At 40.1% G+C, this 25,730-nt stretch overlaps 1 protein-coding gene across 4 annotated transcripts in view; it reads right to left on the minus strand.

Annotated features, from left to right (window-relative positions):
- Window positions 1-275: 275 nt before the first annotated feature.
- The window catches only part of LNX2 (ligand of numb-protein X 2), a 58,904-nt gene continuing 33,449 nt past the window's right edge, over window positions 276-25,730 (minus strand). For all 4 annotated transcript variants that reach the window (XM_063149082.1, XM_063149086.1, XM_063149083.1 and 1 more), the window contains exons 3-10: window positions 18,740-18,978; window positions 17,216-17,415; window positions 13,343-13,714; window positions 11,690-11,836; window positions 9,322-9,499; window positions 7,376-7,607; window positions 5,494-5,652; window positions 276-2,677 (exon numbers count right to left, since the gene is read on the minus strand). In XM_063149082.1, coding sequence (XP_063005152.1) covers window positions 2,542-2,677; window positions 5,494-5,652; window positions 7,376-7,607; window positions 9,322-9,499; window positions 11,690-11,836; window positions 13,343-13,714; window positions 17,216-17,415; window positions 18,740-18,978 — 1,663 coding nt within the window. In that variant the 3' untranslated portion in view covers window positions 276-2,541. The remainder of the gene's footprint in view (window positions 2,678-5,493; window positions 5,653-7,375; window positions 7,608-9,321; window positions 9,500-11,689; window positions 11,837-13,342; window positions 13,715-17,215; window positions 17,416-18,739; window positions 18,979-25,730) is intronic.

A 25,730-nucleotide genomic window follows, 5' to 3' on the forward strand; every position in this document is an offset into this window, starting at 1 on the left:
CCAGCTGCCTTGGAGGGGGAAAGAGGAAACGCTACTTGTGGCAAAGTACCATAAAGCACAGACCTTACCTCCACTTCAGAAACACTTCTCAGTGCTGGGATTAATGGTTAAACAGCTGGTATGTCACCCTGGCAGGGTGAGCATACCCTCAGGCCTTTATGGTACATTCACCAACTGTAATTTATGATAAATCACAGGAGAGAAAAAATTATCTTTAAACAAGTCTGCACTGAGCTCCCCGTATCTTTTGCAAAGAGTGAGACAACACTTCTGAGTTATTACAATGTGTAGAATGAACTTTTATTTTCATTCATCCTTCATTAATACCATACAATTAGATAGCAATATTTGGAAAAAAATATTGAAATAATTTAAAACAGAAGGCACAGAAAACCAAACCCAACTATGCTGCTACAAGAGAAAGGGGAAAGAGGATTCAGGAAGTGAATTTATTCTGAAGTTTTATCGCTTAGATATTCTGATCAAAAGCTACAGCACACAGAAACAAAACTGCACAGTTTAAGCTAACCCATGCTTTTGCTACATTTAACATATAAAAGGAAAAAAATTTCTAAAAATATTTTTTTCAGGATTTTGAATGAAAAGTGTAATTTTTAAAATAAAAACCACTAAATCTAGTACATATGTCAAAAACTTCCCTAAAGCCTACACACTAAGATGTACTTCACAAAAAAGTCTGCATAAGGGCAAAGCATACAGTTAAACACCATCTGGGGATGGGAGAAAACTGTTTTTTTCTGACTGATTAGTCAGAGTATCAAATAAATTTGGTGTTTGCTTCAGAAACAAGGATTCTCACTACAGTAACATACTGGAGAGGACATTCTTTTGTATTTTAATATTATGAAATTAAACCAATAGTATACATTACATAGAGGAATAAAACCATATGAGATTCTTAGCTTTTTTTTTCTTTTTTTTTCCTTTTTTTTTTTTGTTTTGTTTTGTTTTTGCAAAAGAGTAACTTTATTTCATTGAAAACAAAGCTACTGGAATTGATGACATGCGATAATATGCCCCGATATTACACCAGCTGAGTTTGAAAATAAAGTTCATGCTTCACAATTGAAATATGCTGTGACTCTCAAATACATTCTCTGGTAATTAATAATACAATACAGAGGTCATTCATAAAATCAGTTCAGGCTGGGAACCTGGTTTATAAATGAAGCTCTTTTCAAATATTGAGAACACTGACAACACACAGGGTTAGCTCCAGGTCAGCACATTTCTTTCTGTGCTCCACCCCTCTTTTCTAAAACAAGTGGGTGCTTAGCCTGCAAATATCATGGAAAGGCAAAGTCGAGAAGTTACAGGTTGGTTTGTAAAAATATTAAATACAATCCAAGACAAACAGTATTACTGAAAACTTAATAGCAGGTGCTCTCTAAAGGGAAAAAAAATATCCTGAAATGCAAAAGAGCTCTTTTCAGCAATTGATATCAAGGCATTTGCACATTTGTCAAGAGGTGACAGTAAGAGTGAACTTTGCAGCTTACTTTGCAGTTGGACTTGAAATCAAAGAGCTTTCCTTCTAGCCTGCTCACCTGTAAACCATAACATATGGTTTCTTAATAGCTTGCTTTTTTCCCTGGAAATAATTCTCTCATTTAGAAAGTACTAGTCAAAGTATTGTTTCCACACTTGAATAAAGAGAGCTGACAACTACAATAGAAACGGTAAAAATGATCCTCATAAAAATGTTCATCAAAATTCTCTGACATAGCAAAACATTCATTTGTAAAGCACTGCAAGCCATTCACTCAAAGGAGACCTTGGGCACACGAATCCTTGCCAGCACTGCAACGGGAATCACTTCCGTATTTCTTGTGTAGGGTACAAACTCTGTAATATATTAAAGTTTCCTAACAAAAAGTCCAATTATTGCACTTTATAAAAATTCTAGTAATATCAGGCTTTTTTCCTACTTTTCTATGAACACTGATGCCTAGTAAGAAAAATTTGGGGGACCAACTGATTTGTGATGAGTAAGATGGAATACTTGAATCAGTCCAAAATATGTGGGATCAAACCAGAAAGGTTTACAAAATGAAGAGATGTAACCTTTGGAAACAGGTTTTGGTTCACAGCAGCAGACAGATGTGTCATTCTGGTACTGACACATGTTCTCTTTGCCAGGAAGAGAGGGCACATGAATGTTATATTTATATATCACAACACAACTTGAGGACTTTGCAGAGAAACCCAAAGAACAGCTAAGTCCTTCTGCAGACCCTACAAGCCTGATGGGAAAAGCTCAGTGACAGCCATGGTGCAGTGGGGGTTTCTCTGTGAGCTCGAATATATCTGCATTTGTGTCAGCAATAGACATAGCAAACAGGAATAGCTATTTCAGGATGGCAGAACAGGTAGAGTAAGTCTGAGAGGCCTGTAAAAAAGGAACATACAGCAGTTTTGGCCCTGCTTTTAACCAGCTGTATCAATAGGGGGAAAAAAGAGGAGATTTTTGTGCCAGCTATCTAGAAAAAGATGCTGCTTGAACCAAATTGATTCACAACTCTATATGAGGCTTCCAGGCCAGCAAATCACTGTTAAAGTCACTTTGTTCCTCTGCTCCTTCAGCATGGGAACGAGTGCAGAATGACTCATTCCAACCGTGGATAGTCCGTTTACAGCAACAATCATATCACCACACCTAAAAAACACAAGAAGAAAGAAGAACACATTATGAGACCTGCTCTGCAGTAATTAGCACACACCAACAAACAGCACTGCACTGCTGGGGTGGTAGGAGGTAGGTACTTTGCTCCTTTGCATCAGGCTGGAAGTGTCACTAAAGTTCCCAAAGCAGTTCAATTTGAAGTCTGTCCTACTACTGAATGATGCCCCTGCCCATTCCAGGAGTGTTGGACAAGATAACTTTTTAAAGGTCCCTTCCAACTTCCAACTGTTCAAGGATTAATCTGAAACTCATCTGGGAAATTCCCAAATCACTCTATTTCCATTCTAATACCAATATGCTTCTGCATTAAGAACTGACCTGTACAGAAACATGAGAAGAGACATTTGGGAAGACCTAATGGAGTCAAGAGAAATGAGATACCATGTGCATGACAGAAGCACTTCTGTTTGTTTGTGTGGATTATAACACATTTACACCAAACATGCCTTTACTGTAGGAGGTGTAAGTAAAGATATTATGGTTACCAACCAACCACATTCCAACTAAGAACCTTGTTTTCAGTGGCTTATGATTTTGTCAAATATAACCATTTGGCTTGAAATGTCCCTCAGCAGATGGTTCAATTGCAGCATCTCTGCATTTTGGATTGGGTAACAGAATTTTTGAGGGTGCCATTTGCTGGCCCTGAGAAAAACGACCTCAAAGGATTAAGTTCTGGTTTTTAAAACCTCAAGAGAAACTTCAAAAATCCACCTAATTTCTTTCTGTTTCGAGCATGTTCCTTCTCTAGACACCTCTGCTTTGCAACTTGAGTGTGTGACATTCCCCAAAGTAGTCAAATGTGACTTGCAGATCAAACAGGACTTTTCCTGAAACTGATCCTCTCAAGTATTGAAGGCACCAATATGGGTGGCAAAAAGAAGCTCTCCTGAGCTTTCCCTAGGGCAGAGCAGAGGAAGAGGGAGCAGAGTTACCAACACCAGTCAAATGTGCACTCAAAAGTCCTTCTCTCCTGAACCAAGGAACCCCATCACCCAAACCCAAAGTGCTACAGTTCACTGCATGACATCTCACTCCCACAGCCTTTCCAAGGAAGCCATTTTGCCTTCTATAAAATCACACCAGACAGATCATGTAAGCAGAAAACTGTCTAAACTATTGAACTGTGAAGTTATTTATTCCCTTCCTTTCCAGCCTAACATTTAGATAATTTAAACAAAATGGAACAGCTTTAGAAGAGACCTGTCCCACAATAACTCCAGGTGCAGGTTCGAAGGGGCTCTCCCTTGCAGATGGCCCATTTTAAGTCCATATTTTCAGTAGAACAGACATTTGAAAAGAGAGCACTACGTCACATTATCACACAAGAGCATATTTTCCATAGGTTACAAGGGGGTAAATGTGACCATAATGAATCTTCCACTCTTCTTAGGAATGATGCTTGAACTTCCACTTGTGTAAAGACTTCTAGTTATTAAGTCTCTAATCTGAAATAATTTGAGTTGAACTGAGATCTTTAATCCAAACTGTTCCACAGTTAAAAAAAAAAAAAAGTAATTTTATGTTCAGCCAAGTTATTTTTTCATTTATTTATTTAGTCACTGAACTGAAAAATCAATTACTGTCAAGGCTCTAGGCATAAGTACATTCTTTTCTTAAGACACTTCGTAAGAAAATCTGCATGTAAAAATCATGCCATGAAACTTCAAGTTGTATATTCTTGACTACCACCTTCACAAAAAATCAAGTTTATGAACAAGAGAACAACCCTTAATGGGAATTTTACGTCCTAGTTCTGAACTAATCGTACATGAGGCTAAGATGTATATCTGGATACCAAACCTGGGACCTGCATCCAAATGTAATGTGTAAGCAAAATCATACAATCTTTAAGGTCAGAAGGGACCTCAGGAGCTCTACAGCCCAACCTTCTACTGCAAGCAAGGTCAGCTGTAAGCTGTGACCAGGACTCCCAGGGCTTTACCCAGTAGTCACAGAAACCTCCTAGGGCAGAGACCATGCAACTTATGCCATTGCCTGACCATCCTCATGGGGAAATAGTTTCTTCTCATAACTAACCTCAAGCTCCTTAGTTAAATTTGTGCCTGTTGTCACTCATCCTCTCACCCTGCACCACTGGGCCCTGTCTCCTTGACAATGTGCAGGGAAGTACTGGAAGGGGCTGCTGGCTGCCCCTGAAGCCTTCTCCTTGTGGGGCAAGTGCTCCAGCTCCACCATCTCAGGGGCTTCTGCTGAACTCGCTTCATTTATCAGTGACTTTCTTGCCAGCTAATGACAGGGTAATGCCATGGGGACTTGGGTCCTTAATCTTTTCAGAAGTCTTTATCATGTACTTTCTTGCCCTTCTATTAAAGCAGCAGCACCCATCTTCAGTATCAGTTTCCAGTGGCTTCAGAAGGCTATGTGAAAGCATAAAGCAGTTTTGCTCACTTTGCAGAAGTGAAGCTCTAACTTTTAGCTGTTTTATAGGAAGACAAAAACTAGCTAGTTCTGCACATTTACAGCGCACATTCTCTTGGCCTAATGTGGAGTTCAACAGGGAGATAGCAGGTGACATCAGCAGCACAACTGAGGAAGATCACAGGAGATGCCATCTCCTCTGAGGTGCCCCTTCCCCAACAGAGACACCCTGTTACCTCCCTGCATCCCACTCATCAGGGAGGGAAATGCACTACAGAGCTGCATGGTCCAGCAGCCCAAGATGCATCTCCTTAAGCAATTAGTTGCACATAACTATTTAAAAGTGGTTCCTTATTGTTGCTTTTATTACTATTTTTATTATTTCTCCCATTGCTACTTTGGCTTACTTTAATCTCCCGTCGAAGTAGGCAGGAGTTCCCAGAACAATGGTTTTAATGAAGAAGGGCTGGTTGGTGTGGTTCTCCTCGTAGCCCCCGACGATGCTGAAGCCCCAGCTGCCCAGGTTGCTCCGCCGCAGCACCACGTCATGGCAGCTGTGCAGGCAGCTGCCGAATGGAAGCACAGGACAACAAGAGAAAAAGCCATGTATGGTTCCACAGTAGGCACAACAGCTGCTATCTCACCATTACCACTGAGCTGAGTGTGGCAGAGAAGGGGAGGGAGGTGATTAGACCTCTGTTCCCAAAGTCATTTTGCAATATTCAAACCAATTACTAAAAAATCCCACAATCTTGAGACAGAAAAGTGCTTTAAAAGAAGTAATGCAGTGTTAGAATAATTACTTAAACACTTAGTTAACTCTTCAAACTGACAGTAACAGAACTGCATTTTATGGATTCCACAGGTGGCAACAATGTGGGTGGAAAATCAATACCTGATGTGTTCAGTCTGCAAGTCAAAAATGCAGAGCATTTGTCTTCCACACCTAGCCAATTTAAGCTTTTACTACTTTAAGTAAAAATTAAAAACCCATGCACAATCTTCATTACCTCTGTACTGATTCATCACCAGTAGTGAAAATATAAATGACTAACCATTTTATTACAAAGAATGTAAATAATTCAGATCACACTTCACTAACTATATGTTATCAGCCCTAGTGAAAATTAATTCTCGCCAGTAAAGTTGGCAATGACTGTAACTTAAAAAATAAACAGACATAGAAATTAACTTTTCAGTAAGAAGGTACCAAGTTCTTTACGGTTGTTTGGCACTGCTTTAAAGCACAATGCATAGCATAATGTTAGGAGCACATGGCATCTGTAGCATGAAAGAAATAAACCACTAGGTAGGAAATAAACTGCTGCTAAAGCATGAAAAGGAAGTATATTTACCAAAACTGAGAGCCATTTATTGAGATTACTCATTAATACTTAATTAGAAGATAAATTAATTGACAGTTAAATTCAGAAAAAATGAAATCTCTGTAGGGCCAATGCATGGCTCTGTTATCTTCAGCTGCATTCTGCTCTCAGTCAGGTTCGTGTTGTGATTTTACACTTGAAGTACAGATCTGGTAAATCCATCAGAGGGAAAGGAATTAACCTGCATGCCCTGACTAAAGTTAACAACTCTACTAGCTGCAGAAGGAATTCTTCTTGATAACAATGATGCCAGAATGAGATTACAGCTGCAGCCTCGAGAGAGTGAGGAGTACAAATGAAGTGATGTCCAGCAGATTGCAGAGTAGCTAAGGGGAGGGAGCTTGCTGCAAATCTCTAAGAGTTTTTGTGTTTGGCAGAGATGGTAGTGGACTCTTGAAAAAAAAAAAACAAAAACACTGTGAGCCTATAGTTACACAGCTACAGTCTTGGCAGAGGACATGTCAAGTGTCTGTCAGAATGGCCAAAATCTGATGCAATATTCTGAAGTTAAGTATTTGGCCTCATGAACTTAGGCAGCAGATTAGCAAAGAGACAGATGGATATATACTTGGTGGTTTTATTAGTAATTTCTCTGATTTTAGATATTCTACAGAAAGTCACAGTACAATAAAACAATAAAAAAATATTAATTCTGTCTGAACAGAAGTCTCCACATGGGTAGTTACTACGATTTGTGAAGGGATAAAACCAGTCTATTCATCTTCGAGTTTGCTAAGGAAACATTGCACCTGTTCACAGCCCACTGCCAACTGAATACAGCTGAGATGGCCAGGTAGAAATAAGGGCAGATGTGCTGCAACTATGCAGGTCTCTGCCTCTTTATGTCTCTTGCAGGACTTAGCTCGAAGCACCTAAATAAGTACTTAACCAATTAATTCCGTACCTTGGAAGTCCCAGCCACATGACCCAGGATGGTGACCAGCTGGCATCGTATTCATTTTCACTGATGGTACTCAATTGTTCCTCATCAGCCTGGGGCTGTTCCTCCACAATCTGGACTTCCAGGGCTTTCAGGGCAACTACTGAAGAGGCAGCACTAGCCTTCAGCATGGCCACGGCCTCGCTGTGACTCAGGTTGGTGAGATCAATCCCGTTGATGTTCAGCAGCACATCACCTGTGCAAAGCCACGAGGGAGAGCACATCAGTCTGACAGTCCTGCCCACCCACACACCTCCCAGGCCAGGGTCTCACTCCATACTACACTCTTTGGACCTGAGACAGTCTGAACTAACAGACTAGGAGCTCTGAAGCCTTTATATTGTCAGTTTGAAACTTTAATGTATTGAGCTTCTATCAAATTGGATCAGTGTAATTTATTTCCACATACACACCAAATACTGTGACTCCTATGTATAATGCCCTGAGAATCTGAAATAGAAATTACTTAAGTACCTCATCAGCTTGGCTGCAACTGCTACTGCAGATGCCATGACACAACTGTTTCCACATGAGGATCTTGGGCTCACCCTAACTTTAAAAGTGAAGGAAGAATGATGGCAGGAACAATGCAGGCACCTCAAAGTAACCAATTATTGGAGACAGGTGAGGTTCCACAGAGTGCTTTAATTCATCTGGTTTTAATAACTTGTCACTTGGGAGAAGAAAATTGAATTCAAAAACTACTGGAAAGTTTGGTACAAAACTCAGTTAATTCAAAGAAAGAAAAGAAGCATCTCTACAAAGCTAATCTGGAAAATATCAAAGCCAGAAAAAGATTTCCACAATTTCAGTTTTATGTTTTTTAAAAAGCCCCAGGATGTAAACAAGAATGTTATTAACTATCCAGTGACAGACTCCTTTTTCAAACAACGTCTCATCAATGAAAGCCACAAAAAACAGAGCAAAAGTGCAAACACCTGGGTCACATTTGGTATGAGACTCAGTTTTTGAAAGGCTTTTCCTCCCAGTAGCTTCTGCGGCCACTTTAACGTTACACAATGAAAGAACAATAGCGATTGTTCTATCAAGTGTGTTTTTCATAGTAGTACAGAAAAAGAAAGCATACCTGCTGGTGTGTGGGTGTAAATCTCCCTTTCTCAGAAACATAGAAAGATGCTCCCACACTGTTCTTTTAAATGTACAATCTGTGAAGTTTTTCCCTAAATTTCTTTCCTGAAACATTCTGTAATTCTGTGAACTGTGAATCACAGAGATCCCAAAGGCAGTCTCTGATTCACATATGACATAATACATTTTAATCATCAAATGCTTTGCTATCCATTATGCAGGACTGCCTTCATCTATGCTGAGCCTAACCTCTGCCTCCTTATTCTCTTTTACAAAGCCAGGGAACAAGGACAGGTGTTACAGCACCCCCAAAGACCAGCAAACTCATGATGTCCCAGAGGATAAGAAAGCTTTTGGGAACCAGGATTAACACTAATGAAGCTTCTTTTGGGGCAAATTTTATGTGGGTGAGCTGTAGCCTGTCAGCAGAGCTTCTCTGCTGTTCAGGTATTACACCAGGGAGCAGAGATTCCTTGGACAGAGATGTGGTACAACCCACTAAATCACACATGAAAACAGGATGTGTCTGTATCACAGCAGACCCTCAGCTCAGGGGAATACCATCAGCTTTAAAGAATTTAACCATACATTTCCTGATCTTATCCACTTCCCCTGCTATCATGCTGTAAAAATCCCCTTCCCATAAAAGGTGAAAGTGCAACATGAAATACTGTATTTCCATTATTAAATCACGAAGAAAAGCATCCATAAGCATTTTCCTACATCCGTGACAAGATTTTTTGACACCACCTGATTCCAGAGAACACAGTGATCAAAAAGCAACCAGAGGCAGCCCTGCCACCAGGGAAGGTAAACCCCACCTCGTTTAATCCTGCCGTCTCTCGCCAAGCACCCGTGAGGCTGCACACTTGTCACAAAGATGGGCAGTTCGCCACTTTTGCTGCCTCTGCCTCCTGCCACTGTCATTCCCAGAGATTCATGTGGCTCTTTTTTCACAGTAATGTGCTTTTCTTGGCATGTAACACACTGGGAGAGATCCTATTCAATAAGGAAAAATAACATTGTTAAAACTAAGGAAGAAAAACCAAGCAAACCAAAACTGAAAACCAGAACAAATCAACTAAATAACACACCAAAGCCACACTTTGGCACGTTAATGGAACAGTTTAAAATGACAAAGTACCAGAAACCAGCTTTGGCTGGATTTCTTCTGGGTCAAATCCCCGATTCCTCCAAAAAAGACCCCAATTCACTAACAAAAACCCCCTGGATGTAGATACTTAAACATAGATAGAAAGCTTATAAAGGCCTATCTTGAAATCCCACTCTAGTTTTTGTTTATATCCTACACTGGAAGAGGCTAAATTTTAGGGCTGCACTACAAAACCATATGGTCAAAAGTCTGGAGACAAACCAGATAAACATCTTTTAAAGTCTTGGTGAACATCAGCATTACTTCATTTGTCAGTAGAATATGCCCCAGAACTACAAAGAAGCTCTTAAGAAATGAAAACATGTTTTCATGATGACAGTAAGAGACTCTTTAAAGCCCTTATGCATCATGTTCTCTTTTGCAGCTGGTATGTAGAACCCCCAGAGCACAAACTAAGGCCAATTGATACTAATGGCTTGTAATGGGTACCTTGGGCAGCCTCCCTAATGATTATACTGAAGACTCAAGCTTGAAACAAGAAGAGATCCTATATTAAATTTTCCAACAACTGAATGATGAAGTTCAGCCTGTATTCAGTTCTGATCAATAAAAAAAGATCTAAATCTAAATCAAAGTAAATTTTATTTGCCAAAGCCTTTCCCTCAGGTTATTAAGTAAAAGATTCAAACTACTGCACATACACCTGTAGTAGCATCTTAAATTGACAGAATACTTGCAAGGAATCCAAAATAATGAAAGAAATAACCTGGGATATTCTTCAAAATGCATATATGTATATACTCTCCTGCCTTCTCTAGGAAAATGACAACATTGTCTTCTTTGACCTCCAATGCCATGTGCTCCTGACTGGCTCTGCTCCTCACATACACATTAATCATGGAAGCAGCTATATGTAAACACATCACAGCTTATGAAGACAGTTCATTTCTCTGGCTTCAGGACTGGCTGCTGCCACGCAATCATACAAACATATTTAAAGCCACAAGGCTTCAAAGCCAACTGCAGGTTAATGAGAGAAAGATAAACGATACAAAATACCAGAAACATTCACTTGCTGTTACATGGGACTTCCAGTTTTAAAAGAGCCCACAAATGGCATTGATCTGTGAGGGAAATCCACTCATCCAACTTTGGATCAACTGTGGTAAGAGCAGAGCTCATGCTGGCACATGCAAACTTGCCTCAAGCTCTGACATCAACAAACTAATCACTGCGTGGGTATGGCCCAGTGCTGTAGCCATGGTATTCAGGAGCCTCACCTTCATCCCTCAGGAGGAAAACAACCTTCCTGAAGCCTCATTTGTTCTCTTCTGAAATGATCCCCACTTTTGAAAGAAAATCCTATCAACGCATGTTAGTTATCCCAACAGAAGTATATGATGCTAAATAGTAAAGCAAATACAGTGGACTGGTGGAAAGGTGGATTTGTTGACATGGTCAGTATCACCATTATTTCACAAAATCAACTTCTTAAGAGTGAGAAGTTGCATTTTTCTAATTACAAGGACATCTCAAGCACAGGCTCTATTTTAGCATGTCTTCCAAATAGTACTAGCTTCATGAAAGTCTCTTCATTTTGCCTTTCTCTCCCTGCTTGAGACTCAGCAGCCTTGCAGCCAGGACTGGTGACTCATGAAGGAGATGACACATCCCTCCAACATGCTCTTTATAAGCTGGACGGTGGCACCTCACATCTTTCCTGGCTGCAGCCAGCACAGAGCAACAGAAAGTACAACAGTATTGAATGACAGCCCTTCCCATGCAGGAGTACCAGCCACTGGCTTAGACAAGGTCTAACAACTACAGCTGTATGAACTCACGGAACTTGCTTCTTTCACTGTAGTCAGCAAATCCAAAAACATACTGAAAACCTGTTGTGTATCTTTTGTTCCTACACCACACATGATGCAGGACTTGCGAACTTGGAAGTTATCATCATTTTTTTATGAATACAATAAAAAAATAATATAACCCTTTTTTCTAGCTTTGCCTTGCTACCCACACCAGCACATGAGTAAACCAGTATTTTTCCTTTCAGAAGGAGAAGAACCAACCTTATGTGAGTTAGGTCTGCTGTGAAACAGCTGCTGGGACTGGTGCTGGTGTGAGCTGCTGTTGTGAGTCCCGGTGTCTCGGATAATGCTGACTGTCTGTGACTTCAGGGGTCTAGAGATGATCAAGTTCACTCTCTCCCCGCTTGCCTGTTGAATACATTACATCATCAAATGTCATCAAGTTTGAGAGGATACTGATTATTATAAAGGGAGGAAAACATATGACAGAATGTGAAACAAGACAACAGCAGACCTTGTTTTCCAGTTCCTTTTTAGACTGCGCACTACTTTACTTGCTTCATATTGCAATTCCCCCCAAAATGGAGGGGAAATTAACATTCCTCCTTCACCTCTGATGTTGTCTTTACATCAGCTAAAAATCCTTTGTCAAAAGGACCATTTCTCACTCTGTGTTACAAAGCTCCAAACATTAAAATTCACCCCATTCCATCTGCAGCCTCTGTGAACTCCAGTAACACATAGCAATAAATGGATGAAATGCCTATGTGACAGCTCCAAGATCTGCAGCTTTTGATCAAAAGCTCTGAACACCTCTGGTACTTCCCCAAGACAACTGCAAGAAAGATGTTATCCATGAGCATAACCATAGTATTCTGGATTTTGGGGAATACTGGGAGACCCATTTATTAGATGTTAATAAAACATCAGCTCTTTTTATTGCAGCAAAGCCACACCTCAAAAGGTAAAAGTTACCTAGTGCTAAATTCCAATCACTGTATACAAAAGTTGGGGAACTGAAAATACAATTTCCAAGATCACTGTTATTTTAATTTCACTGCAAGGAAAACACTTGAAATTATTCCTGAAACAAGTATTTACTACTCCTTTGTATCAGAGTTGCCTCTGTGGTACTTTAAGCAAAGGTGACTGCACTAGACTGCAGGAATATACTACTGGTATATTCCAACTTTCCTAAAAACAAAGGTATTTTTACCAACCTCCCATCAGCAGGAAATAGCAAAGTGCTGCATCTGTTTCCTTACAGACTGGGAGAAAGGCATGGAGTGAAGGTTTTCCTGTGGCGACACAGATGGGTCATATGTCACACTGCAATGAGCTTTGGGTAGTATTTGTGTCCAGGACATAACCAGACATTGGAAATAACCCTTTTATGAACACTCAGAAAATTATTTGCACCATGCAGAACTCATGGAAAACCTCTATTTGACTTCCCAGCTGCTACCCGTTGACTCTAACATCTGACAAATTACTTTCTTGTTTTAACTCAATTCCATGCACAGGAAAATCAATAAAAAACAAAGCCCACTTCTATAGAGCTTACTGAGAGATTAAAATACAATACATACATAAATAGAATAATAATAATCCTCTTTTTTTCCTTCTCCCCTGCTAAGCAGTATGCTACAATAGGCTATTCTCCTTGCTACACAAGCTGTCTTCTAACCTTCAGCCTGCATTCCAGGGAAGACTAATGCATTTTTCACTTCTGAGGAGGTGAAGTTCATCTGGTAGGTGCCAAAGCAGGCGCTGTTCTTCACTCTTACTTTCAAAACATAAATCACCGTAAATTACATTGACACAGGCTTTTAGGCCTCTCACAAGCTGTTCTGCCTGGGAACAGACTCTAGAAATAAAGCCAAGCCAGGGGCTCGGGCAGGGAGAGCGAATTACCTGTATGACCTGAGCAGCGAGCTCGGGCGTGCCGTGCTTCAGGTCGTGCCCGTTAATGGCCAGCACGCGGTCGTTGCTGCAGAGCCGGCCGTCCTGGGCGGCCAAGCCCCCTTCCAGGAGGTCGAGGATGAACACCCCCGGCTCGTCCGTCCTGCGCACCAGCTTGATGCCGAGCTGCTCGCTGGAGTCGCGCTTGTGCAGGGTCACCTGGAAGCTGTCCTCGCGCGCGGAGCCCGGCGCGTCGGCGTGGCCGTGCGCGCGGCTGCCGAACCGCCGCTCCCGCAGCACCGTCAGCTGCAGCACCGAGCACGGCTGCGACAGCACGGCCCGCGCGTGGTTGTGGGACACGTTGCTGATGTCAAAGCTGTTCACCTGCCAAACACAGCAAAAGAAGTCACAAGGATGTTTTCGCATGTTTAGTTAAGTCCTTCCCAAAGTCAATTCGCTCACTGCAAAACCAGCCTTGGAGCAACCTACATGTCTGACTTTACTAGGCTTCCTCTCTTATCTTCCATTCTTTCCAGCAAACTCACACTGGATGTTCAATCTACAAATTTCTTTTTAGGTTGGAAAAGATCCTCAACATCATCAAGCCCAAGTGTTAATCCAGCACTGCCAACTCCACCACTAAACCACGTCTCCAAGTTCTACATCCACATGCCTTTTACACATCTCCAGGGATGGTGACTCCACCACTTCCCTGGACAGCCTGCTCCAGTGCTTAATAACCCTTTTGTGAAGAGATTTTTCCCAATATCCAATCTAAGCTTCCCCTAGCAGTATTTTAGGCCTTCTCCCAAAAAGGTGACATGTCCCCAGTAGTGAATGCCCTCTGCCATCACAGGCCAAGGTTTTTGCTCTCCTTGTCTCCTACACTTGTCTTCTTTACATTGTTTGTTTTCCCGGACAAGAACATGGCATGTGCTTTCAATTTCAAGCCCAGCATCACTTAAAACTGCAAAATAATAGCTATAAAAAGAATGGATCCAAATCTCTGCAGGAAGCCTGTGTCTTACAATATGCATTACTTCCATAATGTGAAAAAACATTTTTAAAAAACTGAAGTCAAGAATAATGAATTTGGTTCATTAACACAGCAAAAAAAATGTAGTTGGACTAATTCTCAAGTCTTAGCATGAACTTAGATTTTTACAGATTTCAAGTAGGCCAGAGCTTCAGACTTATAACCTGTATCACCCAAAATTCAGTTGTAAATGAAAAACAGATTAAATTTTCTCTACCTAAAATAAAGAACAGTGTTTGTTATGCAGCCCACTCATACAGAGATCAGTAATCTTCAGTCATTTCTTGCACTGTAAAAATAAGAACTGACAGTACAATGAGATTTGGTAGATGAGTATGACAAAAATTCAGCACGAAAGCTGTGTTTGTCTCCTTTTGTAAGAAAGGAATCAAAGTTAACATTAGAATTTCATCCTTAGCCTTGGTGGAGGAACCCCTGCCCTAGATAGAAGCTATCACCGAACGGTCTATACCGATTGATGTGCCTTACCTAAGCCTTTTAATAGTCCCCATTGCAACCTAAGTAAGTAAAACCAAACATGCACCTTCTCACCATGTAACAGTAATATTAAAATGATAAAAATATACAAAGCAATCTATGTACAGCAGCTGCCACATTTACATTACACATCTGAGCTGAGGGGCTCCCAGAAGCCTGTGCTGAGCCACTTGGCTGTGGTAGTTTCTGAGGGTGAAGGAGGAGTGCACCCTCCCTGAGACACCTCCAGCCCAAAGCCACTGCTGCTGGCAGCACCACGAGCTCAGACAGAACCATGGTGGTGCTCTGCTACTGCCCTGAGACAGCCTGTAACCTTGGGCAGAGGGAAAACAAGCATAACTAAAAGAAATAACACTTAGAGCTGCCTCCTGCAAAAACCACTAGGGCCCATCCATCAGAGCCCTTAAATTAAATCTATTTTTATTTTTAACTGTAGCTAGCTAAAGTAAATACATAAAGTATGTGAGCACTCAAAGGGCACAGAAGAATATATGCAATAAAATGTAATTCTTCTCTCTATAAGGCAGTTTAAAATTTCAGAACAAAACAGCCTTGGCACTTCTTGGGGAAAGAGATTCTCATTAGGACATGCTTCACATGAATTACAGTCACAGTCCAGCACAAAAAAGACAATTTGTAGAGCACTTTGAAATTGTTAGGCACCTATCTGCACCTTGCAGACAACACAAGCTTTTATGTAGCTGTTACTAAATGCTGTTCCCACAGCTCTTAAAAGGGTAATACTTCTTGTTTGACTAGGCAAGAAAATGCTGAGTTTCATCTCTCAGCCCTTTCTGGCTCTTTCTTTTAGACCTTTACAGCTCATAAAAGCCCTGGAAAACATTTTCAGAAATATCCCACCAAAGTGTACATGCTGAGCTGCACCTACGTGCACCTAATTACAGATGGCAGAGATTGGACCTGATCATTTTAATACAACAGCTCAGCACCTGCACAGGCAAATTCAAATAAAGATATTCTATCTCCCCTCAAAATTTAGGTTTTACCCTCTGCATCTCTCCCTTGGCATGAGAGAAGGACTCTCATGGACGCCCACTTAGCATCTGACAGCCCCACTGCCAGGCTGTTGATAGGGGAAGACTCACTGCAGCTAGTAAATTCCTATTTACAGTCAATTCACTGCCATTTATGGCTTTGGAAACTGTAACTGACACCTGCCCAAACAGCAGGAATTTCCAAAGCTTCACTGGAACTCAAGCTCCCTATTCTGCCAAACAAGTAGAGCCCTCAGAATAAAAATAAATGAGGCAGCATTCAATCAGTGTCTGCAATTACTTGTTGAAAAGGAAACATCTTGGAAAGCTCTTGGGTTATTTTCTTGGCCAGCCACTATGCTTACACTCCAAGAGCTGAAAAAGGCACATTTCTCAAAAGGGACTTTATTTTCTGGAGTGCAAACTAATTTTATTCCAAGGGTAACTACTGTATTTAAGCTACTTCTATCAGCTTGATTTCAAAACAGTGAAATGAAGAAGGCTTACAATTACATTTGGGTTGATCTTAGGCTGCCAGATCAAAAGCAAACATTTCTACTGAAGTAACTTTGAATTGATGATAATATATTTGTTTCAGGTGGAAGGATTAAAAATAGAAGCTGGGTGACTGTTCTGTTTATGTAGCACTCAGTTACTTTAGTGTTGTATGAAAAACCCCTTCCCCTAATATAAAAACTAAAACTTCAAAATTAATACAACTTGATTTTTTTCTATTATTGGTGGTTAATTACTTAAAACCAAAACAAAAATACACAATCAAAACCAACTTACATTTTGTTCATTTTATTCTTTAAATGCTTAGAGCATCTTGCTTTAAATCCTTCCATTAAAGTCTAACACTGAGTCTTTTATACATAGTGAAAGATGCTGGTCAACTGCCTCAGCTTTTGGAAGACAACATTAAAATAACAGTTTAGACGAAGGCAGCCTTACAATCCACAAATTGCTTCTTACACAGGACAAGTTATGCCAACTTGCTAGCCAGAAATAACCTTAGGCTCCTTTGGAATGCATGAGTAAAGCTGAAATAAGGACTAAGTCCCACAACATTTAAAAACAGAAAAATAAACTTGTATTTTAAATGTTGACAACAGATGCCAGAGAGGGAAGATAATTCCAGGGACTGGTCCGACAAACAACATAAAGCATGACAGCCAAAAGTGCTAGAACAACACACTCTGCTCTGAATATTAATTTGCTTTCCAACTGATAATTGCAAAGCTAACATTGACATAACATAGTCTGACAAGGAAAATCTTCCATCTCATTTTAACAACAATTCTGCAAGGAGTGAACAGAAAGCAAGCAGACAGAATAGGTAATTAGGTTCCATACTTGAAGTATTTGGTCTCCAGCAAGAAGTCTTCCATCTCTGGCAATGATCCCATCTCGATAAACCTCTTGAATGACAATGTTGATCAAAGGTGTTTCATTGCCACCCACTATGCTAATTCCCAATTCAATATAAGGATTGGACCGATGAATTTCAATAGTAGTGATCTCTCCTTCAGGCAAGGTAGGTGGCTGTTGATTTGCTGCCAATTATTTTTAAAAAGAAAGACAATTAATATCTTTTCTATTTCATTCACTTCCAATAAAATAAATCATCAAAATATAATGTGGACCGGCCACAAAGCAGCAGTTTAACAAAAAAACTAAGCCAGTGCAAATGGATCAGTTCCACTACTTGTTGAAACCCCTAGCTTGTTAGAAAGCAGCTAGTGACTTAGTAGCATCCATGCTTCCTGAAACGGGGTCATTTGGATTGGAATACGATATTCTCAACCCTTTGGATCCCATCCTTTATAATCAACTTCATGTCCTGCATTGGGTCACTTGGGGCTTTGCTTTTGGTGATGATGATAAAAATGCATCACTATAGGACACGAAAGAACACAAGCGCACACCGCTGCTCTCCAGGTGAAGAAAAAAGGGAAGTTTATTTTCTGACTCCAGCATTTATAGTTTTCAAAAACTGACAGTGGATTGGAGGGTGACAGTGCCACCTCTCCAATGACACTGGACAAACCAACAGTCCAACAAATTTCTCCTCCTCCATAAAAGAATGCAAAACAGTGAGTTATTTACAGAAAGTGTGTGAGAAAGTTTGTTACAAGAACGTCAACATCAGAAGGCTTAGAAAATCTTAAAAAATGGGGGCGACAATAAAAATATATTTTAAGGGTTAGCCCATAACCTCTTTGTCTTGCAATTGCATGAGGAGCTGCTATTGAGTTACTGGGTCAACTGAAGGAGCCCATTTCTGAAGCAAACATGGAGACAACTAAAGAGGAAAAAGGAGAATGCTAAAGGATGGCAAATATAGAGGAGAAGAAAGGGGACAGGACCACCTTCCTCTGTGGTAAGGCCGGGCACTTCCTCTATAAAATCCCAGATGCTAAAGGTGTTACAGCTCATTCGGTGCAGACAAATGCAGGAGTAACTCAGCTGCCTTTCTGCTAAAGTACGACAGCACTCTGTGTGTGAGAAGGCTGCTGATCCAGTTGGGGGGAAAAACAAATCTCATCTTAGAAAACAACTTTTGTAATCTTATAGAAACTACACTCCTTCCATCTCACTTGTGAGGCCGGTCCCACTAGCAGATTAACATGAACTACTGCACCCTGACATAATAAACGATGATACAGCACCACAGTAGCTGGCACACACTCGGAGATATCTCTTTCCTTCCTGTGACTTTATCCCAGTTGTAAACTTGCACATAATCAAAATACACTAATATTTCTCCAGAAATTGCAAAATACAAGAGCCAAAGATGAAGATGCACGTTCAAGCTCTGACACCACAAATGTTTCCCCATCTGATAAAAGAGACTTGGGAGGATAAGTGATGACATACTGTCTGCTGCTGTGTTCTCCTCAAAAGGCGGATTGTCGATGCTGGGCTCGTCTGTCCAGGCGGGCAGGGCGGGCGAGGTAAAGCTTGGCTCGGCTGGCACTATTCCCTGATCAGCGTCCGGAGACAAACTGCTGGGCTGCTCCTGCCCACCCACACCACTCTCACCCTCTGCTTCTGCTTGCACCTTGCTCGTTTTCCTTCTCTCCAGAGCAAGTCTCCGATGAGAAGCCCCAGGACACCTGTAAAGACAACACTGATATTATGCTTCAAGCCTGCAGCCCTGTTTGTAGCACAAAATGCCCAAGTATTTTCTTGGGTTAAATCAGTCTTCTTCAAAGTCATAGCTTTAAACACAGCATTAAAAAAATATTAAACACACTGAATATTAAGGCCAAAATATGTTTTAGTGGACAAAACCCAAATACTGCTTTTTTCACAAAACTTCTACTAGGTAGTTTTTTGGCCATGGACTCAATGTGCTGTAACACCTTCTGAATGTGGACTTCTTTTGTTATCACACAATGGTCTGTGTTGGAAAGGGCCTTAAAGATCATCTAGTTCCAAGCCCTCTGCCATGGACAGGGACAACTTCCACAAGAAGGTGGATTCTGTACATTTTAGTTTCTGGAAAATAACTTGCTGGAAAGATGGTAAAAAAAAATGTATATAAGAAGCCCTGTTCCAAGACATAACTCGAGACCTACTGAAACCATCTTCTTTCCCCTTAGTAAGCCAAAAGAAGTAAGCATCATAGTTTCCTGGGCTTATTCAAAGGAGGAAAGAGATGAAAATTTTCCCTAAATTGCAATCTAACTGTTATAATACCAAAATAAAATTCTGCTTCTCTAGGAGTGTGTATGAGAGGTTTAGCAAAACAGCTCTGTTCATCACTTGTCTCTTGGGCCAATAGAAGGTGTTCTCATCTCCATCCTGTCTCCTGTTTTTTCTTTCTGACTTCTGACATAGGAGGTGCAATTTTTGTTTCCCTTATGCAACAGTATTTGATGCTTTTCACTACAAACTCGGTTTTTTAAGTTTCCATTACTCTTAATGCAATATTTTTTTTGCTTATGTTTAAAAGCCTACAATAGTTCATTTCAAAAAAAGGGCCGCAATGTTGCAAATTTATCGAAAGCCTTCATTTATCGAATCATCTTGCATTTATGTGCACATAATTAGACGTGGACACCAATCTTACATCTGTCTCAGGGACAGTTTTGCCAGTGTCTAATAAATCACATCTTATAGAATTTGACGTCCTTAAAGTTCCTTCTTCTGAAGCCCAAAAATGCTCCCAAAAATGCTCATACTGCTACTGATACTGTAGCAGTGTCAGAAAAAAAGGAACCACATTCTTGGAAGGATTCAGCATTTGGGAACTTTGCAGATTGCTATAACCAAAGAAGAAATTATTTATTCTTGCAAGAGAAGAAATGTGTTAACAGAATAAAAGACAGCAGAAGCCTAATGACATCCTAATTTATTAAAGCAGAATGTTTTGAGAATCACAATTCTATTCTGACATTCTGTAAAAGTAATTTGGTAATTATATTGTTAAGACTGCTTCAGCATGGATTTTTAAGTTTTCAGATCCAAAGAACTTTGATAAAACTTTTGTGACCCCCCAGCCGTGTTATACATACATAGCATTAGATTTATATATCTATATATATATATGAAAATATCTTTTTTTTTTTAATTATATACATAGAATGATAGAGTGGCTGTGGTTGGAAGGGATCTTAGAGATCGTGTAACTTAAACCCCATGCCATGGGCAGGGAACACCTTCTACTAGACCAGGTTGCTCAGGGCCCCATCCTGCCTGGCCTTAAACACCTTCAGTGACGGGGCATCCACAGCTTTTCCAGGAAACTTCTTCCAGTGCCTCACCACCTTTATGGTACAGAATTTCATCCTATTATTTAACCTAAATCTATCCTTTTTCTGTTTAAAGCTATTTCCCTTAGCCTATCACTACATGCCCTTACAAAAAATCCCTCTCCAGCTCTTATATCCCTTTCAGATACTGAAAGGTATCTAAAGGCTATAAGGCTTCCCCAGAGGAGTTCACCATGTGTTCTCCCCTTGTCTCATGTCCCCCTTTGCGTTCTCCATGTTTAGAAGAGTAGAAAAAAGTAACCCAAATATGCCCTGAAATATGCACAAAAACATATATTAGAGACAGTTCATATTATGATATGATGCATTTTAGAAATAATTCCTTGGGGCTTTTCCCAAAGCAACTGCTGGTCATTTTCTTCTTCAAAGTTAAGAAAGTGTAAGCACCAAAGATGAAAATTTTTTGAAAGGTTTTGCTTTGTGAAAACGTTTCTCTTATTTTAAAGATGGAACATAACCCTATTTCTTGGCTTTGCCCAGACAGTATTTACTACAGAAAACCACTGGGATAGTGGGACAGATCAGCCAATATATCTGTCTGGTGGCCAGAGACACACAATTACATGTGAAAATCAGCAGGAAATTTCTATCATTGATCATTTCACAATGCAAACCTCAAAACAATGGCCCCAAGAGATCAAGAAAAGGAAAGATGCTATCACTTCCCTCAGTATTTGTAATATAATTTAACTTGATGGGTTAGCTTCATGGTTCCTCAAATCTTAACACTGGCAACAGGGAAAAAAAAGGAGCAATTTCCAACATCACTCACTTCTGCAGCAACACAGCAAGGGGTAAATGCTCTTGCAGAGAAAACCTTTTGTCTGCTGGGAGCTCTGACAGACATGCTCTCCCACAGTGATTCTCCAGAATTTAGGACAAAACCACCCCAAGCTGTGTGTCCTTGCTATCCCTGAACTGCTGTGCTATGGAAGTGATGATTTCTCAGCAAAGAGGTAAATGAACAGCTGAAAACCAACACTGCCACAGAACCATGCTTCAATCCCTCTGAGCCTGACAGCAGAGTCCAGCCTTATTGGACTACCTATGTGAGCCAGACACTTCCTTAGGTATCTCCTACAAACCACTGCACTGTTGCTGACTCTGACTCAGCCATCTCACAAGGCCTAAGGAGCCCAAAGGACCTGCACCAGGTGGCAAAGCACACCTTGAGAGTTTTGGGCTTTTTTAAGCTGTGTCAAACCAGGACAGCACAAAACTCATCCCTGGAAGTGTCCTATTTCTGTCAAAGCCTCCTAAACCACAGCCAGGTCCTCCTCCACCCTCCCTCACACAGCACATTCTCCCATCATTACCTGGCAGCTGATGAAAGTCACCACACAAAATACAAATAGCTTTGAGGTTTATTTTGGCCAATGATGTTTAATTATAATTTCAAAACCTAGTACCAAGAAATCTAAACAGCACACCTACTCAGTTCAGTGGAATCCCACACAGTGCAGCACTGTATGAGGCAAAAAAGGGCAAAACCCCACAGACTTCCCCCCAGTTAACCAGTAATTGTAATAGACTCTGAATTTCAGTCTAGTACAGTGCAACTGCATTGCCAGGGAAGTAGCAGTCTAGTGGAGACATTAATTCATGGGATGCCAGCTCCTAGGTCTTTAAACACAGCTTGCCACCTACCAAGCAGCAAAGCCTTGTATTGGTACTCAAGCACATCTATTTGGAGATTTTTTCTTTCCACTTGCAACATAAAAAGGTATTTGTTGGCAGTAAGAATGTATTATTCACAAACAGCAAAACCATACAGCAGTTGTAACATTTAAGCGCCAATAAATCTCCAGAGGTGCACACTTTCACTAACACCAAATATGTGGGATAAAGAGCATTTTGGACTAAATCTTGTAACATGTTATGGACAAAGATGGGCATCTCGTGATCAAAACAAGCTTTAAAGATAGGATTCCTTTACTCATAAAAACATCTCATAAAACAAATTGCATAAATAAGGGCTGAATTCAAACTTAGAGAAATGGTATTTCATACCTACCTATAAAGCCAGAACATCTTGTCTAGGAGCAAAAACAAAGGGAGGACTATTTTAAGAATTTGTAGAAATTCTTTAAATTCTTTAATGAATCAAGGTGCTCAAGAGCAAGATTCAAACTCAAACTATTCTGTGATAGTACAACTACCCAGCTGAAGCAACAGAGTGATGTTACTTAATGGGAAGATTGAAGGGCAGTTATTCTAGCAATGTGAAATCAGCTTCTGCTTATATTCAGCTTCCTCCTCTACCCTCCTCAGTACCAGCTTCTGCTCAGTTCTGGACGGTGACAAAGTATAGCTTTTACCTTCAATTTTTCTTAATTCATATCAGAGAGAGAAGAAAAATGGATCTTTTTGTTTGGTGGGTTTTTGTTGTGGTTTTTTTACAGCCAAGTCTGCTGGATTTCTCATTTAAAAGCTGACTTCTTGGAACACTAGCAGCAATCCCTCTCTGCTGATAAAAAGAGCTTTCATACAAAATTAAGATGTAGTTTACAGGGTATTTCTGAGAAATAACAGTAGGAGCTTGAAAAACACATTTGCTCACTGACTACTGAAAAGAAAGAATTCATTGTAACCTATGCCATCAGCTTCTGCCCAGTCTAGAGGTTTGATAAAAGCAAACACACTAAATAACCTCAAACCAGCTGCACTAAATCATTTCCCAAGCAGGAGCTGTATTTAAGCAAAGAAGCAATCCAAGTGCCTTTGCTATTGCTCATAAAACTTTGCCAGCAAAGTGACCTTAAGCAGTAATTCTGGTAAGATTTACAGCTGCAATTCGAAGTAAAACCCAGTCTGGCTTTGGAAAGTTAAGTGTCTGGGTCTTAGTTTCTTTTCTGACAGGAAAAAAGAAAAAAAAAAGGAAAAAAAATAAGCGGGGAAAATGAGGCACCAGGAGTTATCTAGGTTTGGGAATCAGAGAAGACTAAGCCAAAATAAGAGTGGTTTTGTTGCATAATTCTCTCTCCCAGCCAACAATGTGAGAAGCTTACAAGGAGTCAAGCGGCTTCAGAGCACAGGACAACCAGAGAGAGATTGTTTGCCTTTCCAGCAATGGCTAGAGTCCATATGGCATGTAAAGACTATGAATTTGTTGCCTATCCACTTATTCAAAAGAGGGTTAAATCCCATAGATCCCCTTCACTTCTGGTGCTCTGAAGCGCCAGGCACGGACAATGCCAACATGGGAGAGCGTGGGAAGAACAGGGCTCACCAGCACTATCATAAACACCAAAATAACTGGGATTGCCACGATTTTGAATGATGAAGCTCTGTATATTTACAACTTGTCTTCCCATGGATTTTGTTACTCTAAATCCATATATTAAGCATGCTGAGCGACACCCAGTGAATAGCTCAATTGTTTCTTCAATTCCAAAAAAATGCAATCCCATATAAAAGTCAAACTTAATTTGACATAAAATTATCTGCAATGTTACCCAGTTGGAAAAATGTCTTCATCCAAATTGGTAACTTAAGCTACCATAGGGAAATACTGGAGGCAACTGAGCTAAAGCCCAACTAAAAAGCAATAAATACAATACTCAGCCCTCTCATTATAATACAATAGACTTCTTTCACTTCTGAATAACCCAGAAGAATTAACTCAATTAAAATCATACACAAAAAATCTCACTAACTTTTTGTCAGATTTTCTTCACATAAATATACCTTTCATATTTAGAAATCACAGAAACATAGTATTAACTAGGTTGGAAGAAACTTTTGGGACCATAGAGTCTAATCCATGACAAAACATCACCATGTCAACTAGACCATGGCATTGAGTGCCACATCCAGTCTTTCCTTAAACAACTCCAGGGAATGAAACTGACACTTATTTTACCAAACACTAGCAAATTTTCTATACCAAGTGACTGAAAAACAGTACATGACTCATATGGTTCTTCCCTTTAAATCATATTATATGCACTGTGTTTAACTTTAAAAACCAAGTTTGCAAGGAATGTAATGAAACTCAAGAGTTTGAGAAATCAAGAATATTTTCTTTGTGCAATGAGGTATCATGCAGTGCAATTAGTGACTGTGAAGTAATCAGGTTTGTGTCTGATGCCTCTCATCTCCTTGTGGGAGCATCTTACAGTAATTCTCCTTACACTCTGAGGCACCTGGTGAATACAACGACATTTTCTTCCAGCTTTTATGCTCAAATGAAGCTAATAAAAAACCACTGGAAAACCCTAGTGTGAAGGTTTTTAGACAGTGAAAATTAACCAACCATACTGCTTTCTTCAGAAACTCAAACCATCTCATGTAAAGGCTTTTTGCGACTGGTTTATATTAATCAAAGCTGACAATTAAAACAATACTGAATTTTGTATTTCTTTCCTAAATGTAATGATCAGTAGTAGAAGTTTACTGGATTCATTAATCCACATAGAATTAAATTCAAACTATGCAGTTGCTGCCATCATTTATGCCAGCAATGGTAATTTATAGGTGGTTCAGATGTTTGCAAATAAACTTAATTGAAAACTGTAAATCACCATATATTCAAAATGCGTATCAGCCAAGATAACCAAGAGAACAGAAGGAATTGAAAATGAGCAGCCTTCTGCAACTGAAAGCTTTTTCCAGCCGACAAACAGAAAAAGCTTGTGACTCAGCTCACTTGAATTCCATAATAACCTTGTGCATGAAGTAAATGGATTTTTTATGTGTACTTAAAAAGTACATACATAGTGTTCTATGTACAAATAAATTGCATGACCCCGTTCTAAACAGCTCTAATATAATTCAAAACTATGTCAGCTAAGGAAAAAGGACTGAAAAGGTGAGGGATATGACAGTGGGAAAGCAGAAGATGAATTAGATATTTAGCAGTAGTCTTGATAGCATTTTGCCTTTTATTAAATTTTGCCTTTTAATAAAACAATCATAAAACAGTTAGGCCTCCTCAACACCCTCAAGTCATCGTACAGATCAGAAACTACTCACCACAAGCAAGTGCTTAAACTAACATGGAAGCTATATGAGAGAGAGAATTTACAAAAAAGAAGAAGATAAAAACCTAGAGAGAAAGGCTCCTAATTAGCCCCTGTGCCTCCCTGACA

The sequence above is a fragment of the Melospiza melodia genome, chromosome 2 (assembly GCF_035770615.1).
Source record: "Melospiza melodia melodia isolate bMelMel2 chromosome 2, bMelMel2.pri, whole genome shotgun sequence".
In the NCBI taxonomy this organism is placed as follows: domain Eukaryota; kingdom Metazoa; phylum Chordata; class Aves; order Passeriformes; family Passerellidae; genus Melospiza; species Melospiza melodia.